Genomic DNA, 19,798 nt, shown 5'->3' with positions numbered 1-19,798 from the left:
GCGAGTCCGTAAGTCCCTCTTCAGACTCACCCGGCCACATGCAATGACACAGACTGCAGGAAGATCACAGTGGATCCAAGGTGTTCACAGGGCCGGGCTCCGTCAGCGCTCAAGGTGACCAGCAAGCAGGAAGGGAGAGGCAGAGAGAGAATGGGAGGGTCCTAGGGTCCTCCTTATGAGAAGCCCACACAGATCCCCAAGGAAACAGCATCAGACTTCAACCTGATTGACAGATCGGAGTCTACCACTACACTTTCATATGTCTTCAGGTCGATATTAAATGATCACACTGGTATTTTGGAGGTTGATCTCCAGGCTTAGCTTCTGAGGTGATATTAGGTTTCTCTGTCCGGCCTAAATCTCAGCCTCGGTCCTTGGCTCCGCGCAAGAAAGATTTCACACCAAAGCCGGGCTCGTGATCCAAGTGAATTTAATGAAAGTTCAAAGAAGCATCAGGTTTTACGCAGCACCCATAGGATTCCTTTGACCATGCGGCCTGGCAGAGACTGCTCCGGGACATGCGAGGATCTCTCCCCTCCCACGAAGACGACCAGACCGCATTAGCAAGCCAAGACCAAGAGCCCAAGAGACCCTCTCCCTTCAGGTCCCTGCCTTTTCAAGGTTTCCCGGGGGAGGTGTGGTGAACGACCCCAGGTCGATCCCATTGGCTGAATTGCAATCACCCGGCCCAGGTGGGCTGCTCCAGGTGTACCGCCCATCCAAGCCCACCGGCGGGAAAATCCAGCTTTTGTCTTTTGCTGGCTCTCCTGGGCATGCGTAAATGGACTTCCCAATTCCCTAGGCTAAGCTACCTAACAGTGACTTGGGGTGGACTCCAACCTCCAACCTCAGAGTTTGCTTCTGAATTTGTTTTAAGCTCCAAAATTTGTTTCTCGAGGCTTATACGACACCTCTGCATGTGAGATCCCTCCTGAAGCAAGAAGATAAGAAGCCACGTTTTGTTTTTATGAGCAGCAAAATTACGATATAATTTTCCAATTAACTGAATAAAGCACAGGATGTGTGGCCCCAAGCCCATACCGGGTCCACCTTGAACATCCTACACAACTTCAAAGCAGGCGGGAGGTAGAGGAGCAGCACAGATCTGAAAGGCAGCTGCATGGGTGGGGGGGGCGCAAGTGTGGGGGCAGCGCGGGGGGAGGGGAAGGGGCCGCTGCCTCACCTTTCCGCCCCGGGGTGTGCTGTGTTTTAGACTCTGTTGGTCCTCTTGGTTGGTAGCTCCTCTGAGTGCTTCTGAGAGCCTTTTGTTGCCCACAGGGGTAGAGGCACTAATTTGGCCAATTCCAGGCCAAAAAGATCAAGTGTAGATTTCATATCTGGGTTTTTAAGTGCTGGTAAGAAGTCGCATTAAGCTATCAAATGTACTCCAGTCCTGGCTCCATCGCCAAGTGGCTCTGTTTTTTGGGGGGGGTCACTCTGCATCCAAAAGAAAAGGAAAAGTGTTTGGTCTAGAAGCTCGGGGCAAGTGGGGATTGATCCAGTTACTTTCTGACTAATCTAATCCAGACGGCCTGCACGGAATAACTTTCTGGGGTTGGAACTTGGTTGCTGGACAAGGTGTTCCTTTTTATGGGACTTGAAACCTTTGGAAAATGAAGGAGCGATACGGCTGCCAACCCTGTTCAAAATAAAATAGTGGGTGTGATTGAAAGATTGTAGCCTACGTCCAGCGCAGCCTGTGGAGAGTAACATTTAAGTGAATGAATCGTAACCTCTTCTCAATCAATCGCTCTGTCTCTCACACACACACACACATACACACACACAAGCAGGGATGCACACACACTTATATGTAAGAGACTTTCCCTCACTCAATGGCTAAGTCAAACAGTGTTGCTAAGGATTCTAGTTCATGTGTGCACGGGTTTCTTCAAACAGGTCTGATGGAAGCTGGCTTCTCAGGGGATCTGCCGGGACAGCTGACCGAAAGCACAGGGGTCAGTTCTGGTGACTGGATTACGGAACTCCACAGGGGTAATCTTGCTAGATTTTCCTGAAGGAGACAGGACAATCGTGGAGGCTTATTATAAAGAACTTTTTAGAAAGTGGGAAGCTACCTTGCGAGGTCAAGAAAGTTGAGATGGGAACTTTTTCCCCATCACAAAAGGCACCTGCTCATTCTTCCAGGGTAGCCGGGGCTGTTCTGTCAGAATTTCACTAGGACTTACCCCAAACACCCAAGAGCCAGGAAACCTACCCCTTTAGACATATTTGTTCCTTCAAACTGAAAAAGAATCTCAATTAGTCCTTCAACAAACTGACATTTTGGCGCACTGTAAATTCAAGAGCACGGGATTCTTTAGAGAAGGGTTAACTCGCTGTCATTGAGTCACTGCCGACTGACTCATCGCGATCCTGCAGGATAGGGTAGAGCTGCCCCTGTGCGTTTCCAAGAGTGGAGTAAAAAGCCCCATCTTTGTAGATCGCAGCCCAACACATGACCACTGTGCCGCAGGGCTCCTCAGAGAAGGCTGAGAGGGATGCAAACCCCACCTGCAGACATGTACAGGTGAGGAGGGAAGCCAGGCCAAGGAACTGCAGCTTCACATGCGGATGTTTTCGTTCAGTAACAGACTTTCTGACTTCCCTTGAGTGTGCGAGTGTATTTCTGTGGAGACTCTGGCTGGTGCAACCATATGCACATGTCGGTTGCTAACAGAAAAGCTGGAGGTTCCAGGTCACTCAGACATGCCTCAGAAGAAAAGTTTGGCCATCTACTTGCCAAAAAATCCACCATGAAAAACCCTGTGGGGCATCATTTTGCTCTGACACGGGTGGGACTGCCAGGAGTCAGAGTCCACTTGTGCCAATCGGGGTGTGTGTTACACCAGTGTTTTGCTCATTCGTGCACTTATGACGGGCTCTTGCTCGGCTAGCCTCCCCACCTCCTTCTGCTTATTGGCTTTTCCACTCACTTGTCAGAAAGAGGCCCTGGTGGTACAGCGGTTATGCACTGGGCTGCCAACCCCAACGCCAGCGATTCGAAACCATGAGCGTCTCCTTGGGACAAAGATGGGGATTTCTCCGCCTGTAAATAGTTACTGTCTGGGAGACCCACAGGGGCAGTTCTACCCTGTCCTATAGGGCAGCCATTGGCATTTGAGTTAGGTTTGGTTGTCTGGGTAACATATCATACTCTTACAGGTGCAGGGGAGTCAGTCAACAAAAGCAAGCTCCAGCTTGCATTCCGAGGGGAGAGGTCCATGGTGACGTGACAGCTGAGCCTGTGATGGGCAGGGTGGTAGGCTGTTTGTTGAAGTCACCAGAGGAGACCTGTCTGATAGAGGTCCGTTTGAGCAAAGGTCAGAATAAAGAAGGATGATTCAGGCAAAGAGACAGCTAAATCAAGGGTCCTGGGGTGGGAGGAAAAGAGTATGGTTGGCATGGTAAGAGTGTGGGATACAGAAAGATTTCTCCCAAGTTGTCTCCCCCAAATATATGTCAAACCTAGCCACTTGCTACACATGGCAAATGACTATACACTTGGAAGTCAACGAAAGTAGGTCAGGGGTTATTCTCCCTAAGGGTTATCAGCCATCTAGAACAATCAGACTGTATAGTCTGCCCCACCCAAGTAGGGCCCACTCCCTTCTGATAAGGATAGTAGCAGATTGTTCCCCCGCCCCCACCCCACCATCATGAATCTAGGGTCTGCCCATCCTGGCAAATGTTTACCCCTAATCTCTCCCCTTCCTATAGACTGTACACCCCTAGATTGATCCCTTCCCATTACTGTATTACCCATAGTACAACCCCTTCCTGTGACATGTCTTTACCTGTAATTAGGGGACTTGCACACCCCCAAAGATTATATAAGCCTTGGTTAGAAATAAACCACTCTCTGTCCTGCCCTCCTCTCCCCCGCATTCCTACCTGAACCACCAAGAAGGGCTGAGGTGAGCATACTACTGTGAAATATGTCTGGCTTCTTTAGTTTACCTTCTCTCCTATCTCTATTGTTTTCTGCGACTTTACTATAATGTATATCTCTATATATTTTAACTGTACAGTTGTGCTTACTGAACCCATGATAGTGTGAGGCTGGCTTCCCCCAGCCCCCAATATTAGAGGTGCAAGAATGAGACCTTGGTGCCTGGAGCCAAGGGGAGAGAGGTGAGTCTTGAGGGCAGGTGAATGGAAGGGGTCTTGACTTTTGTTGGAGTTAGGAAGCCACATGCAGGCAGGCGATGCTCAGGCTGCACCAGAAGCCGGAACCCAGAAATGTACTCGTTGACACCTGCACGGAAAAGATGCTGGCGGCATCCGGGAAAGTGTGGGGCTCAGTGAGGAGGCGGTTGGGCCCAGACGGAGAGAGGAGGATGCTGGGAGTCAGAGGAACAAAGTCAGGGGTAACTAACTGGTAAGTTACCAGAGAAATGGGAAGTCCAGGGGCAGTGGGAAAGCCTCCTCTCTGAGCACAGAAAATGGCTACGTGACAGTCCCCAATGCCGCGTCACCACCACGGCCGCATTTTACTTGTTGGATGTTAGCAGCGGTGACTTTTCCTGTTTTTAAATTCAAAATAGGGAGTGTTTTCACTGCTGACCCTTTTAAAAACCTCTGTTGTCAGAACACCGCTGACTCAGGGCCATTCCGTGTATGTCCTGGGGAAACCGTGTTCCGTGGGGTTTTCAGGGGCTACTACACCTCATCTGCATGCAGAAGCTGAACAGTAAATACAGAAGACTCCAGAAGAACCGATGCTTTTGAACTGTGGTGCTGGCAAAGAATCTCAGACATGCCACGGACTCAGGAGGGTGAGCACATCCGTCCTCGTGGAAGCACAGTGGGAACAGCCGTGGAGCCTTCATCTCACAGACTCGGGACGTGTCAGGAGGGGCAGCCCTGGGAGAAGGACGTCCTGCTCGGGAAAGAGGACGGGCAGGAACGAGAGGAGGCCCTTCACTGAGACAGCGTGACATAGCGGCTGCAACAGGGCGTTCAGACGAGGGATAATTAAGAGGATCAGTCCATTGTTGTATGAGGGATCAATAGGCATCTAACAACAATAGCACCTAAGAGTAAAACAAGATGAAAGGTGATACGGACCCCACCTCAGGGAAACCCACAGCTCGAGAGCATGTTCGGATGTTAGGAGCACGCCACCCCCATCCCCTTGCAGTTGATTGGCAGATTACATTGTAGGGAGTGATCACATCATTACATAACTGCCAAACAATTCAGAATCATGGCCTATCCAAGTTGACACATTTTTTCGGGGAGGGGCCACAAGTCAATCCATGACAGGTGTTAACAACACAGCCGCCGAGGTTTTTAGACAAAGCCTCGGTTAACTTCCACTCCTACCATCTTTCTACTTAATGTAAGCGTTATGGACAGAATTCTGGAGCCAGGTTAGCTAAAAAATCAAGCAGCCCCAAGTCTTGGTGGGATAACAGAATGAAGGGTTGTTTCTTGTTCATGACACATTATGTTAGACCTTTCTCATGGGAGAGATATCCCTCAGTCCTCGGCTTTACTTGAGAAAGAATTCATGCCGAAGCCTGGCTTGTGAGCCAAGTGAATTTAATGAAAGGTGAAAGAAGCTTCAGGTTTACACAAGCACCCCAGGGCACTTCGCCCCCGCACATGGCGTCCTGAGGCTAGAGGAGGTCACTGCACGGCCTCCGAGGGGCAGCTTGAGAAGCAAAAGAGGCCGCAAGGCTCTGGATTCTGGCTTGTCAGGTCCTCTGCTGAGAGGCGTGGTCGACAATACTGGTCAACCCCATTGGCTGAATCAAATTCATCTGACTTAGATGGGCCAGTCCAGGTGTACCGCCCACCTAGGTGTACCGCCCCTTCCTGGCCAGAAGCTCAAACCTCTGAGCATATGTAATGGGCGCCCCAGCCCCTAAGTTAAGCTACCTAACAATTACACTGTGGTTGGAAATGGTGGAGGCTTGGAAGAAGTGTGGCCAAAATGCTCCTTGGAAGCAAGGATGGAGAGACTTTGTCTCATGGACTCGGGACATGTTGTTCGGGAAAGGACATGATGCTTGGCCCAGCGGAGGAGCAGTGACAAAGACAGGATGGCACGGTGCTCAAGCAGAAGACCAATTGGGAGAATGACGTCGGACCAGGAGCTGTTCTCTTTGCTCGGCATCAGCATTTACTCGGCGGTGCCTAACAACAACACTGCCCCGTCTGATCACTTGGAGACCCAGGCCCCCTCCGTCTGTGCCTCTCCTACCTTCTGAGGTTTCCGAGTCTGGCCTTGCCCCTTCCATCTTCCCCATGTGACAGTCGGCTAGAGAGAGCGAGCGGAAGGTCACATTGGAGTCTCGAGGAGCAGACCTGCAAGTGACCCTCTTTCCAGAACATAGTCACACCACGTGGCCTGTTTGCACTCCTCTGGTTTGTCTTCAGCTTACTGTGTTTCTGGGTGCCAGCCAGTCGGTTCGACCCGTACCAACCCTGCACACAACAGAAAAACACTGCCCGGGCCTGTGCCAACCTCACAGCGGCTCCTGGGCTTGAGCCCATTGATGCAGCCACCGTGTCCGTCCACCTCAGTGAGGGACTTCTCCTTTGCCACCCCTCCACTGTACCATGCATGATGTCCTTCTCCAGGGACAGGTCTCCCCTGACAACATGGCGAAAGGATGTAAAACGAAGTCTTGCCAACCTTGCCTCTAAAAAGCTCTCTGGTCTTACTTTTTACAAGATAGATCTGTTTGTCCTTTCAGCAGTCCGTGACACCTTCAATATTCTTCTCCAGCCCCACAATTCAAATGCCTCAATTCTTCTGCAGTGCTTTACACAAAGTCAATAAATAAAATCAATAAAAATATATACATTCTAGTCTTGAATACCCAGAGATAGTTCTACCTTGTCCTACCAAGTCAGGTGGACTTGATGGCAGAGAGATTGGTTTTGAGAACTTCTCAATCCCCCCACTTTTTTTTTCAGTTGGGATTTAATACCCCATATATCATTCCATATTTCAAACACGTCAAGTAGAATTGCCCAATTGGCCACACAATCAGTTTCCAAATACTCTTTTTCTACATGGACTTCTTGACACAGTCTCCCTTTAACCCTCACCCCCCACGCTACCTCCCCTTCCCCATGAACCCCTTATTCTACTCGCTGTCCCTACAGGAGCTTCCCTTTCTGGTCCTGGTACTGCTGCCTCTGGGGCCTTTAGAAATGCTGACTCACTGCTCAGGGCTTGGTCCCCCGCCCACTGCCCGTGCCTTTGCCAAGCCTCTGAACACGCTCAGAAATGCAAAAGGAAAGAAAAAACACAAGCCCCACTCCTTTCTGGAAAAGAACTTCAAACAAGTAGAAACACCTTTGCGTATTTGCCAGTGCAAGGGTGTGGTGCCTGTCTAAGGCAGGAACGGAGTGGAGGGGCCAACTCTCATTTAATCAAGGCCAGGAAAAGACAATTGAATTCCATTCTCTTCCCAGAAGTGGAGTTGTGAAATTGGCCTCTGGAGATTAGAGGACTCGAGCTCAGGGATGTGGGCTCCCGGCACTGATGTCCTTCTAGCTTGTTCTGAGAGTGGCTCCCTCGGGGTCAGCCCTCGGGAAACTCCTTAGAGGGGCTGGCTTCAGGGAAGAGAGGCAGAATCTCTCGGCTTGTCTGGCTTCTAACCATCAGCCACGGTGGTCTGATCATGCTGCTGTTTTTGTTGTCAGGGGCCATCAAGTCAGTTCCGACCCATAGCCACCCTGTGCCCAACAGGACGAAGCCCTGCCCAGTCCTGGGCCCTCCTCACCACTGTTCCCGGGCAGCCACGGTGTCAGTCCCGCTCCTTGAGGGCCGTCCTCTTTCCCGCTGCCCCTCCGCTGTACCAACATGCTGCCCTTCTCCAGGGACCCGTCTCTCCCGATCCCATGTCCAGGGACAAACGGAGTCTCACCGTCCTTGCCTGCAACGAGCACTCTGGGGGCACGTTGTCCTTCCGGCAGTCCATGGTGTTGTCAATATGCTTCACCAGCACCGCAATTCTAACGCAGCCACTCCTCTTCAGTCTAACTTATTCACACGAGGCCCCAAATGGAGTCACTTAGGCTAAGCTTCATGTCAGCAAATCTAAGCCTAGCTACTTTCTGTTTCCCATAGATGCCTGACCTGTCCAGGAGCTGAAACAGGCCAATCAGCCACCCTTCCCTAAACAGAAACCTGAGCTAAGTTGGACTTGTCTACAACCCAGTTCACAATTCCTCCTTGATCCCAAAGAAAGAAACAAAATGCCCACTCGCCAACCCCAAATCTGCCCAGCATGGCTTCCTCGTTCCCGTGTGCCCAGCTCACAAAAACTCTTCTGCTTTGTACCATTGACACCCCGGCTCCCCATTCATGAGCTGCACAAGACAAAGCTCCTGAGTCAGTTTGTATACAAATGTAACATTGTGGGCGTTTTCATCCGAATAGCAACTTTTGCTGTTGGTGTGAGCTCATTATCCGGCGCATTCTGCCTCATGACTACCCTTCTCTGCGAGAGGAAGAAGAGAAGAAAATCCGCTTTCCCTCCAAGCTCAGCTGCTCTGTAGAGACATTTGACAAGTTAGGTAGGTCCTGGCTCCTCATCTTACATGACCCACTTCACCGACTGGAAGTGCGACTCGCTTGGAGGCAGCTTGCTCAGCATTCCACCAGTGGGGTACCGTCACAATTTGTTTCTCCAAGATTTATGGGCAGTGGTTTGTGGTTGATGAGGGTTCTGGTGCCCATCCATAGCATTGGCCCCTCCCGGTGAAGCAGGTAGCAGTCCTAAGTAGTAATGGTTGAAGCCACACACCTTCATCCCAGGCTGGGCCCTGGTCATGTGATACATAAGCCTTGCGCCGCCTCCTCCCTCTTCTCTTCCACCCTGACGTTGGGGGGTCCTGGCTGCCTTCCGAGCTCATCCAAGTTGCGCGCAGAGTGCTTTTAGGGCCGGGAATGTTTTACAGGTCGCAAGTGATTTCTTCTGTAGAATGCCACGCTTCTAAATGGGATGCTCTGCGCAAAAAAGGCGGGGTGAGGACGAACTGGCTGAATTCACGAGAAAGAGTGGGCTTGCTGTGCCTTCTCTTTGAGAGTCCACGTTCGCCTGTCTATGGCTTTGAGAAGTCCTGCCGGAAAGGACTGTGTTCCCCTGGGATTAAAGTCCCAAATTCACACTGTCGTAGACCTTCCTTCCCTCCTTATTCCCATAGGTCACTTCGGGAAACACAGGTATGGTGCCTGGAGAACCAACCAGCCATTGAGTTGTCAATGAGTTGGCTCAAAGCCATAAAACAAAAAACCTCACTGCCACTGAGTTGATGCTGACTCCTAGCAACCCCCTGTGAGTTTCTGAGACTGTTAGTGTTTACAGTAGTAGAAAGCCCAGTCTTCCTCCTGAAGGGGGTTTCGAATTGCCCAGCATGTGGCTTGCAGCCTACCAGAGCTCCACACTCAGGCTCGGGGCTTTCCATGCGCACCCGAGTAGAACTGTGCGCCCTGGGGTTTTCTGTGACCGATTTTCTGGAAATAGATCGCCAGGTCTTTCTTCTGAGATGCCTGTGGATGGGCTCAGACCCCTCACCTTTCAGTTAGCAGCTCAAGGTATTACGGTCTGTACCACCAGGAACTCCTCCTTGCGTACATCCTGCTCAGCCTCTGCTCACTGGCATCTCTGTGCACATACAATTTGCGTCTAAATAACGTGTCCATTTGTTTTCACTATTAAAAAGGACAGGGATGCTGAGCCCAAGAGGGACTTCCCTTATTTTTCTGAAGACATAGTGGCCGCTACTCTGGAAAGTATGTGTGTGTGTGTGTGTGTGTGTGTGTGTGTGTGTGTGTGTGTGTGTGTTGTCATTTCTCAAGGAGCCTTCATCTATCTTTTAAAAAGAAAAGAGGGGAAAAAAACCCTTGTCCTACACGGCTCTGGGCTTTGTCCAACCCAGTCATCACGGCTGTCAAGGAGGAGCCTCTCCCTCCAGAGCCCCTGAGGAGCAGAGCCATGTCCCGTGAGAATCGCCAACAAGTCACAGAACTAAGGAACTTTCAGCCCAAATGGCAAGGAAGGAATCCTCAGCTTCCAGAACTAGGAGAAAACAGCCTTCGTTTCCGAGAGGTGCCCCTCATGGGCCCTGTTGGTCCGGCAGCGCTAGGAACCCTAGATGGCGTCCTGGTCTGACCCAGCTCCGGGGCTCGCTGAGCTCTACCACTCCCCTCCTCCGTGCACTGTCACAGGCTCCGAGCTGTCTGGACTTACCTTACGAGAGTAGAGCAGTAGGTCCGATAACTGCAGGTAAAAGCTTTCCAAGCAGACATGTCTATTGAAATAAAGCCTGCCGACCCCAAAGGGCGCAAATCATGTACACGTGGCTCAGCGAACCTTCACAAAGTAAAACGTGTGCCTGCCATTCAGATCAGGAAAATGATCGCCAGCTGCCCGAGGTCCCTCCCACACCCCCTCCCTGTCCCGGATCCCTCTCCTCCCAAAGAGACCCCTCGCGGGAGATGTGCAGGTCTTTGACGAAGGCGTGGGACTGAGCCTGCACGAGGGTCTACTGCTGAAACGTCTTCAAGACGAAATGCAAAAGGAGCTGAAAGATCTCTAATTCCATGAGTCAGGCTTCCAACTCCAGAATGTCATGCTCAGAATACAAGCGCGGTGGGCAGGGGGCCCACAGCCAAGCCACCTCCCCTGTCAGTGACCCATGGAGCTCAAGTTCTGTTTAACGGGGACGGATGGGCCAACCACAGGGTTGCCACTGAGTTGACTCTGACTCCTGGTGACTTCATGTGTGTCAGAGAACTGTGCTCTATAGGGTGTCAATGACTCACTTTTTGGAAACAGATCATCAGGCATTTCTTCCGAGGCACCTCTGGGTGGACTCTAGCCTGCAAGCTTTTGGTGAGCCATTGTCCACACCACCTGGGACTTCTCATGCAAGATGCTGGCCCACCCCAGCAGAAGTTCCTCCCGTGCTCCTGTTGATGGTCTGTGGAGGGAGCAGATGGCTCTTGCTCCTGTGAACCTGGGGCCCAGCTCCCTTCCATCCTGGGTGTCCATGGCCTAAAGGCTCTTGTCACCCGTTTCTTTCATTCCGTCAGAATAGCACATGGCCTTCTGGACAAACCATGAACCAACTACAACCAGGTTCACTGTGGTAGTTATATAATCTCGTGTCAACTCGAGATTATTCAGAGTGAAAGGGTGGTGTCTAGCCTGTCATTTAGGTCGCAGCTTTATGACCTCATTTGGAGGTGCTAAGGTGATAGCTCACTGCTTCGTTTCCCTGCGAGACATTCCTGTTGACAAGCCACGTGGTGCTCCACTGAGGGAGCCAGAGCCCTGGAGCTGGAGGAGCCACGTGGAGCCCCACACCAGCGCCGGCATGCTTCCAGAAGACTTTTCACCCGCTGGCCTGTCATCTTCCTGCTTTTGGCATCATTGCATGTGCCGTGTGAGTCTGTAGAAGAATTCATGGACTAGTATTGGACATATGGGCTCAGATTGGACTTCTGGACTGGGCTGGGATGTTTCTTAATGTACAATTCCTCTTTATATAAAGCTCTTTCTTGTACCCATCTGCGTGTCTCCCCGGATTTGTTTCTCTAGTCTACCTGGACTAACACACTCACACTGAGAACTCAATGAGTGTTTGCCTCAGTTGGTAGTAAACCTCCGTCCGAACTGGCAGGTACATTTCCTGAATAGCCTAAAGTGATCTCATACCAGGATACCAGTCTTCGGACAGCCTTGGGGGATGCTCTGAATTCCTTGGGGCGGGGGGTAGTTCATAACAAGGTGCAGAGAGACCACAGAGGAGCCCAGAACACACACTGGGGGCCATGGGTGCCTGTGAGCCATGCACCATGGGCCCAGTGTGATTACTAGGGTTTGCTGGGGCGGTTTTTCTGAAGTAGTTCACCTGGTCTTTCCTCCTCATCTGCACCAGTCTGGAGCCTCACTGACACCTGCTTCGTGTCGTCGCCACACACCCTGGGTCTCTCACACACGCTGCACGAGGCACCGACTGCGAATCGCACTGCACGGAGCGCAAGGACTCTGCCACCAGACCACCCCTGCCCGCAGAATGAGCCCCACCCCATCGTCACCGGGGGTCTCCCTGTGCCTTGGAGGAAGGCAAAAGCTACCATGGTCCTGAGGTCCAGGGAGGGCCCTGCCTGGCCTCTCTCTGCCTCACGGTGACTTTGTCACATTCCTACTACCGGATGTCATTTCGAGTCTTAGTTCAGACTCTGCTCTCTGAGCGGACTTAGCTCAGTGGTTTCTTGGCTAGTCTGATGGCCTCGGAGGTGAGTGGGCAGGGGGCGGGGGCGGGGGCACTTTCAGGGGGAGAGCCGAGGGCTGCATTGCCTCTGCTGGTATGTGGGTTCTCTGCCTTGGTCTTCAGAACATTCAGGATTGGGACCTGGGACATCCTTAGAGCAGACCATCCTGGTCCCTTTGGCTGTGCGTTTGGGGGGTGCTCAGGGCAGTGGTGGGGGGTGCCTTTGCCTGAGATGGATGGTTCGGAGGAGGCTTATTTTGACCTACGCAGAACAGTATAAGCACAGCCTGGTCCACATGGGAACTTCGGTGTTCCCATCGCCTCCTCCCTATTCTTCCTCAAGTGACCACATCCTCCCTCTCAGAGGCTTCCGGCTGCCAAGCCTGTCTCCCACACACCTCGGCAAAAAGTCCCTGGCTCTCCTCCCAGCCGCCTGGCTGTTGACCTCACAAAGGTGTGAGAGGGAGGAAGGGACTCCACAGTCGGGACGAAACTCCCCTTCCTCCTTTCTGAGAAATGACCCAGGCTCCACGGACTGCTCAGAGGCTCAGGCCCAGCACCACCACCACCGCCCCCTCGGTCCTGCTGTGCTTCCCTCCTCCCGTGCTCCCGTAGAGCAGGCCCAGAGACCAGGCAGGCCCTCCAGCGACGAGGCAGGCCCAGGGGTGACATCCTGAACTCACACGCATCCCTTCTGTCTCCAGGTCGGCTCCTGGGAGATCAAAGAGCCCCAGTCTCCCTCAGTGACAGGCCACTACATGCCCCATGGACCCCACCCACTCAGCATGCTTTCCTGCTTTATAGAGATGCCCAGGACTCCCTGGCTCCCAGCCAAACCCTCAGCGCTTCCTGTGGGGAAGAGCCCTCTGAGGTTGCACTGGGTCAGAGCAGAGCAGAAGCTTCTAGCCCTGAAGGGGCCTGTGTGCTGAGGCCCAGCTCTGAGTCCATCTCCAGACCTCAACCCTGCTCAGGGGGCTCCCATCCCCTCCCATCCCTTCCGGGGGCGCTGCGCCAGAGTGCAGTGGTGAGGGGGTAGAGTGGACGTTATGCCCAAGGCTACTGCCCCATGGCAGGGGTCAGAGATGCCTCCACCCTCTCTCCTCTGTTACCCACTGGGACTCAACCTGTCCCTCCCACAGGACTCTCCTTTTGTCCTGACTGGGATAGTTCATGACAGCAGCCAATACTTACCATAGTGGGGCTCTTTCGGGAAGTTAGCAGGGTCCCAAATGGTAAAGATAGGGTTCTTTTTTCCAAAGCATCTCTTCTTAGCCATGTGGCCCTTTGGTCTCTGCCCTGCTCAGGCTAGAGCCACAAAGCTCGACTTCAGCCCCGCCCGCCCGGCAAGCCCATCTCCTGCCTGAGGCTTTCAGGTTTATCCCTTCTAGCTGGCTGCTCCATCCCCGTGGCTCAGGTCCCTGTGCTGTGACCTCTGGCCCCTGGGTTGCCACCTCTGGTCCCCAGGCCGCCACTGCCACTTCACACATACAGGGATCTCGTGTGCACGTCACTGGTGGCTCTTCCTTCTTAATGGCTGTGGGGTCCTCTGTTCCTGCTTCTGACGTGGCTTGCTTTATGCCCCGCAGGCTGCCCAAACGGACCAATCCTGGTCTTCAAGTGCTCTACACCTGATTTGCATGCTCCCACCCCGTTGTTCCGGGTTAGTTACGCCAACTGTGGTAACAAGAGCAACATCCAGTCATTTCGCTTCCCTGTGAGCGGCTCCTGGAGCTCTTGCAGCCTGGCCTGCAGTGTAACTGTTCACTTTCAGATGGCTTTCTAGACATCCTTTTTTAATATAAATCATTTTATTGGGGGCTCCTACAACTCTTATCACAATCCATACATATATCCATTGTGTCAAGCACATGTGTGCATTTTTATCCCCCTCCTTCTCATAACATGTGCTTTCTACTTGAGCTCTTGGTATCAGCTCATTTCTGTCCTCCCTCTCTCGTGAACCCCTGATAATTTAGAAATTATTTTTTTGTCATGGCTTGCACTGTCCAATGTCTCCCCTCACCCACCTCTCTGCTGTCCGTCCCCCAGGGAGGAGGCCGTATGTTGATCCTCCTAGTTGGCTCCCTCTTTCTACCTCACCTTCTCTCCACGCTCCCCAGTATTGCCACTCTCAGCACTGGGCCTGAAAGGGTCATCTGTCCTGGATTCCCTGTGCTTCTAGTTCCTATCTGTCCTAGTGTGCACCCTCTGGTCTAGCCCGATTTGTAAGGTAGAATTGGGATCGTGATAGTGGAGGGGGGTGGGAAGCATTTAAGAACTAGAGGAAAGTTGTGTGTTTCATCGTTTCTAACCATGCTCTTGCCAGCTACTCCATTCCCACCTCTGCAAATGCAGTGCTGGCGGCCCACCAAAGAGAATGCAGACAGCTTGCTAATAAGATGATTACAGTGTGTGGCACCCCTGTGAGGGTGGGATCACACAGTTAAGGTCTATGGAACCCTAATGAGAGGACCGGTCAGTTTTGCAATCCCACTCGACTTAAAACGAGCCCTCCCTGAGGTGCAACGGGGAAGTCACTACTGCCAAGAGCGATGAGCCAGGAGCAGGGCATAAAACACCTACCTGGGTCCCTGCCTGGAGAGCCTCCTAGACTCAGCAGCCAGAGAGCTGTAACACTGGAGGCGGCACAAGAGGGAGAGAAGAGCCGCCGGGCAGTTGAGAAGCAGCAGGATCAGGATCAGGAGACCGGCAGGAGATGGTGTGGTGGGCTTCCCAGCCCCCAGAGCATATGAGCTCAGCCCCATTGGGCGGGAGGCTTGCTGGGAGAGTGGGGGTACCTCTTGGAGGAGCCAGGCTCACAGACCCAAGAACAAGAGAACTGGCCGTCAATTTCTGGCTAAGGCTTACTGGTAGAGTGGGGTGCCTCTGGATACTTGGTGGTGCTAATGAGCTTTGGAACACCTGACCAGGACAGACGGCTAGCCCAAGACGCCCATGGGGCTGAGAGCATGTGGGCAAGGCTGACCGAATAACTCCATCTCTGTCCTGAATTAGGAACCCTCGTGGCGTAGTGGGCTACACCTAGGGCTGCTAACCACAACGTCAGCGGTTCAAAACCACCAGCCTCCCAGCAGGAGAAAGACGAGGCTTTTCTACTCCCGTAAAGAGTTCCAGTCCGGAAATCCACATGGGAAGTTCTCCCTTGCCTTATAGGGTCGTTATGAGTCGGCATCAGCTCAATGGCAGTGAGTGTTTGAGACCCTGATTTGTAACCTTTCACTCCCAAATAACCCTAGAACCGTGAGTGTGGTCTGTGAGTTCTGGGGGCCATTGTCATGAACCGTCAAGCCCAGCAGAGAAGACAAGAGTGCCAGGCGAGGGACAGCTGGTGTCAGAATTGGAATATGATGAGCGGTGTCAAGTCTGACCTCTGCAGCATAGCAGCCAGCCCTGTCCTGCTGCGGCTGGCACCGACTCTCGCACCTGGTGAAGTTAGGCGAGGAGCGCCGAGGCCCCGTACCACCATTTTTACACGGCTGAATGTTTTCCAGGTTACCTAAGCAAACTCCTGCAAAACCACACCGCCTATGCCTGTGATGGGGACCACTTGAATCTCCAGTGTCCTCGGCACTCTACAATAAGTGTCCAATCAGCATTTTATGGGCAAGATGACCAAACGTGTAGCTCCCGGCAGCCTGTGTCCCAGAGGGAAGACAGCCTAACCTGCGTGGCATCCACCACGCTGCAGGTATTGATTCTCGTAAATGCTTTAAGATGATAGACTGGTTTGGGCTCTTCTCTCTCCATATAGATGCATGAGCATATTATATATGCCTGTGACCATACAGCTCACTCAAAGCAGACTTGACCCACAGAAAATCCCAACAGACACACCCCACAGGTTCTGCAGCTGCGCTGTGGCTTGCTTCCCAGACTTCTTTACCAAGCGCGTTGCAATAGAATCTTTGTTACAGAACTGCCTGCATGCACCTGCAATGTGGATCTGTTCACAGACGCCCTCTGTATTGCAATCTTCTTGCGCTTCAGCTCCATGGCCGCAGCTCCTATCAGGGCCCCAAAGGAAGACCAGGGGTTCTGTAGGGTCAACCACACGTATCTGCGTGAAGTAGACATTAGAGGTCAAGACCAGCTTCTCAAAGAACACACCGCAAGAAGAAAAACACCAAGAATTGCTAGGGTTTTTGCTGTTTCTGTTCATTTGCTGATATGTGTTTTAGGGTTTGCTTTCCCAGTTTGGGGATAACCATATTGTTCTCACTGGGTGCTCTTCATTGATTGGTCTTTTCACTAGACAATATAAGAAATTGGGGGAGAGGGGACAAGAGTCCTTCCGTTTGGGAATTGGTATGTTTAGGGAAAGATTGGGTGTAGGAGGAAATCAAACCCAATATCTTAGTGACGAACCGCCCTGTAGCCTACACCAGTTGTCCAAGCAAGTCTTACTTCAAGAGTCAACATGAGTTGGCCAACATTATTGAGTCTCTTGGCTTTGGGTTTTTTTAAAGCCTCCAAAGCACCTTATGAACATCTTGAAGGTGGGTGGTTAGGGGTGGTGGCAAACCAGAAAGCTATTTGACTTTATAAGCCATCGCAAAGGTGGCTGCACACACGCATGTCCTAAGAGGAAAGTAAAGAGAGAATTAGCTTCATTGCTATGTAGCCATCTCTACGGCTTAAAAACAAATAATTCATAATATGTCAAAGGCAGGAGTTCTTAAGAATTCTTCTCACCCTTCACTGCTTCCATTTCGAGCATTGCAGGGTCCAGGTAATCATGTTACAGGTAAAAACACCGACTGAGTAGCCAAAATTAGTGCATTTGAGTCACTTGGAAACGTGCGTCCTGCTCTATGGAGAGGCTGAGCCTTTTATGTTTCTTCTTTTCCAGAAACGAGCAACTATTTTCCTTTGCGCCCCATGCTGCCCTCAATACCTCCTCTTTAGGATTCCCCCCCCCCCAATCAAAGCTATTTTACTGTTGGCCCCTTCCGTCCCTCACCCCAGCTGCCTTCTCAGCCCTCCCGGTCCCGGGCATCTGCTGCCCTCTTAGTGTACAAACAAAATGCTGGGCCTGTGCCCAGCGGGCAGAAGTGCCTCCTCCAGGGAAGCACCAACGCCTGGCACCCAGGAGCACTGCAGGATGACCCCCCCCCCACGGGCGCCTGTCTCTGCCAAGCAGCCCTGAGGGAAGGAGATATGCCGTAACTGGCCGACAAGTTAGCATTTGCGAACATCGCCCTTCTGAGGCTGTTTGGAGAGTTTCTTGGCCAGAAACATCCCCTGCCTGGCCCTTTCATCCAGAGATCAAGACTCCTTCACGGTGTGACTAACTGCGGGGGCAGAGTGTTTCTCTGGGGACGGTTGCTGAACGTAGAAAGGGCATGGACGCCCATGAAGGAACACCTGGGTGGGTCCAGTCTGTGACTGAATGTCCACAGGAAGTGCCCCTCCCCCAGCACTTTCGGGCTCCTAGCACAGGTTAGAACCTGCCCTGCTGACCCACGCCCCCCTCTACATGTGTAGCACAGGGAGGCCCCTGGCAACATCTGAGGAAGCTGTGCCTCTGGTTTGGGGCTGGGGGCGCTTGCAGAGACCACTCTTGGGAGGACCCCTGAGGTGACAGGTGAGTCCTTCAGGGAGCTGCTCCAGGAGCTCCTGCGAGAACCTGGAGGCTCAGGAAGCTGGTGGGCCTGAGCTAACGCCAACCCCAGCGTCACAACCAGATTCTTGGTATAGGGCTCACTGTCCTCGGTGACATCTTTTGCCATCTGCCCCCCCCCCCCCGAACTCTGTGTGTGTCATGAGCGGCATGTCCTGGTGGGGAACCTCCTAGTGGAGAGAATAGCAGGGACTCCCCCCCACCCCACCCCATCCCAGGTCTTCCCATGGCCCAGGGCCGGCCCTTCTGTGAGCGCCCATTGGGAGAATTCTGAAAGAAAGTGTTTAACTCCGAAGTTTTAGAGTCTGAGCATCTCAGGAAGCATGTTCCTCAGCAGGGTCTGCCCGTGTCGCGGGTCACAGAAAGGGCGTGGGCCCCCAGGCCGCTCCCAGACACAGGTCTCCCCCGTGGGCTCTGTGGGTCAAGGTCAGGATCCCTGGCTGCCACGGTTCTCTCGGCTTTCACCTGAGAGGCCCTCGGAGTCCCAACCAGCCCCACACGCTGCAGTACTCCGGCGATCTTTGCCGGGCAGAAGTTTTGTCAACAGGATTAACTATCGGGACCTAAAACAACAAGCAACCAAACCACCTTCCTCCACTCACTGCCACGAAGCAGGTCCCGACCTGCAGTGACACTCTACACAGAGCAGAAGTGTCCCCCGCTTTTGAGGCTCTTATGGGAGCAGACAGCCTCGCCCTCCCATGCAGTGGCGGGTGGGCTCGAGCCAGCAGCCGGGTGGCTAGCAGCCCCGTGCTCCACTCCCAGGGCCAGAGGAGGCTGACTGCAGGCTGGCAGGCTGACTGGAGCTTGGATGTGTCCTTCCCTTAAGAAGGAGCAAGAAGGTGCTGGGGAGGCAGCCGGGTCGCCCCCCACTGGCCCTTTCCTCCCGGGCACGCCCCGGAGTGGCTCCCGCCATCCCTATGGTGAACTTGGCCAGGCAGGGGGTGTCCCTTCCCTCAGAGCAGCCCCGCCTGGGCCCCTCGGACTCTGTGTGGCTTTTGACATCTGTCCTTTTCTACCCCCCCCCCCCCCCCCCCCGTTTTAGAAGGTGCTGGACGAGTGCCAGAGCCAGCGGGCCTGCCGCCTCCTGGTCAATAGCCGCGTCTTTGGACCTGACCTTTGTCCAGGAAGCAGTAAATACCTCCTGGTCTCCTTTAAGTGCCAGCCTAGTAAGTAGCCTCGGAGTGGGGGAGAGCGTGCGTGCGTGCGTGCGTGTGTGTGTGTGTGTGTGTGTGTGTGTGTGTGTGAGAGAGAGAGAGAGAGAGAGAGAATGAGAACGGCAGGGCATGGGGGTGCGTTTCCAGTGTGGTTCACCCTCCTGGTGAGAAATCTCTTCCAGAGGGTGAAAGTGTTAACAGAAACGTGGAGGCTCCATACTACCCTGGTGAGTGTGTGAGTGTGTGTGTGTGTGTATGTGTGTGTCAGAGAGAGAGAAAGAAAGAGAGAGAGAGATTGATTGATTCACGGCACACTGGTCCTTACTAATCTCTGAATTTCAAACATCCTCTGTGAGGAAAACGGTAGTTGCAGAGTGGCTCCGGAAATTGGCGAGGGGTGGGGAGAGGGGTACAGACTGCCACGGTGTTTGCTCCAAATGAGCAGCCGGGTCTCCTTTGCAGAGGAAGTCTTTGTGGGTCTCGAGGTTTGCCACGTGGGTCACTTCAGACCTCCCTCACCGGCTTCTTCCCGCCTGTTGGGTTGTCTCCCAGTACACGCGTGTTGGCGGTCCAGCCCTCAGGGTCTGTGAAGGTGGCTGGCTGATTGGCTTGTTGGAAAGTTCTTTCACCAGTCATCGAAACTAAACCCAAAACCCTGAGCCAGTTGTGGTGAAGTTGGTTCTAGCTCCCGGCGATCCCACGAGGGTCGGGCTAGAACTGTGCCCATACGGTTTTCAGTGGCTGCTTTCTCTGG

General features: G+C 52.9%; 1 protein-coding gene across 2 annotated transcripts in view; it reads left to right on the top strand.

Annotated features, from left to right (window-relative positions):
* EVA1C (eva-1 homolog C) overlaps window positions 1-19,798 on the top strand; it is a 91,225-nt gene that overhangs the window by 37,618 nt on the left and 33,809 nt on the right. The window contains exons 2-3 of one of the 2 annotated variants that reach the window (XM_075543379.1): window positions 15,759-15,955; window positions 18,933-19,056. The exons of the other annotated variant lie outside the window; for it this stretch is intronic. Coding sequence (XP_075399494.1) covers window positions 15,759-15,955; window positions 18,933-19,056 — 321 coding nt within the window. The remainder of the gene's footprint in view (window positions 1-15,758; window positions 15,956-18,932; window positions 19,057-19,798) is intronic. 2 annotated transcript variants of the gene reach the window in all.

The sequence above is a fragment of the Tenrec ecaudatus genome, chromosome 2 (genome assembly GCF_050624435.1).
Source record: "Tenrec ecaudatus isolate mTenEca1 chromosome 2, mTenEca1.hap1, whole genome shotgun sequence".
NCBI lineage: Eukaryota > Metazoa > Chordata > Mammalia > Afrosoricida > Tenrecidae > Tenrec > Tenrec ecaudatus.
The sequence above is the reverse complement of the archived record's forward strand: the minus strand, read 5'-3'. Positions and strand labels throughout refer to the sequence as shown.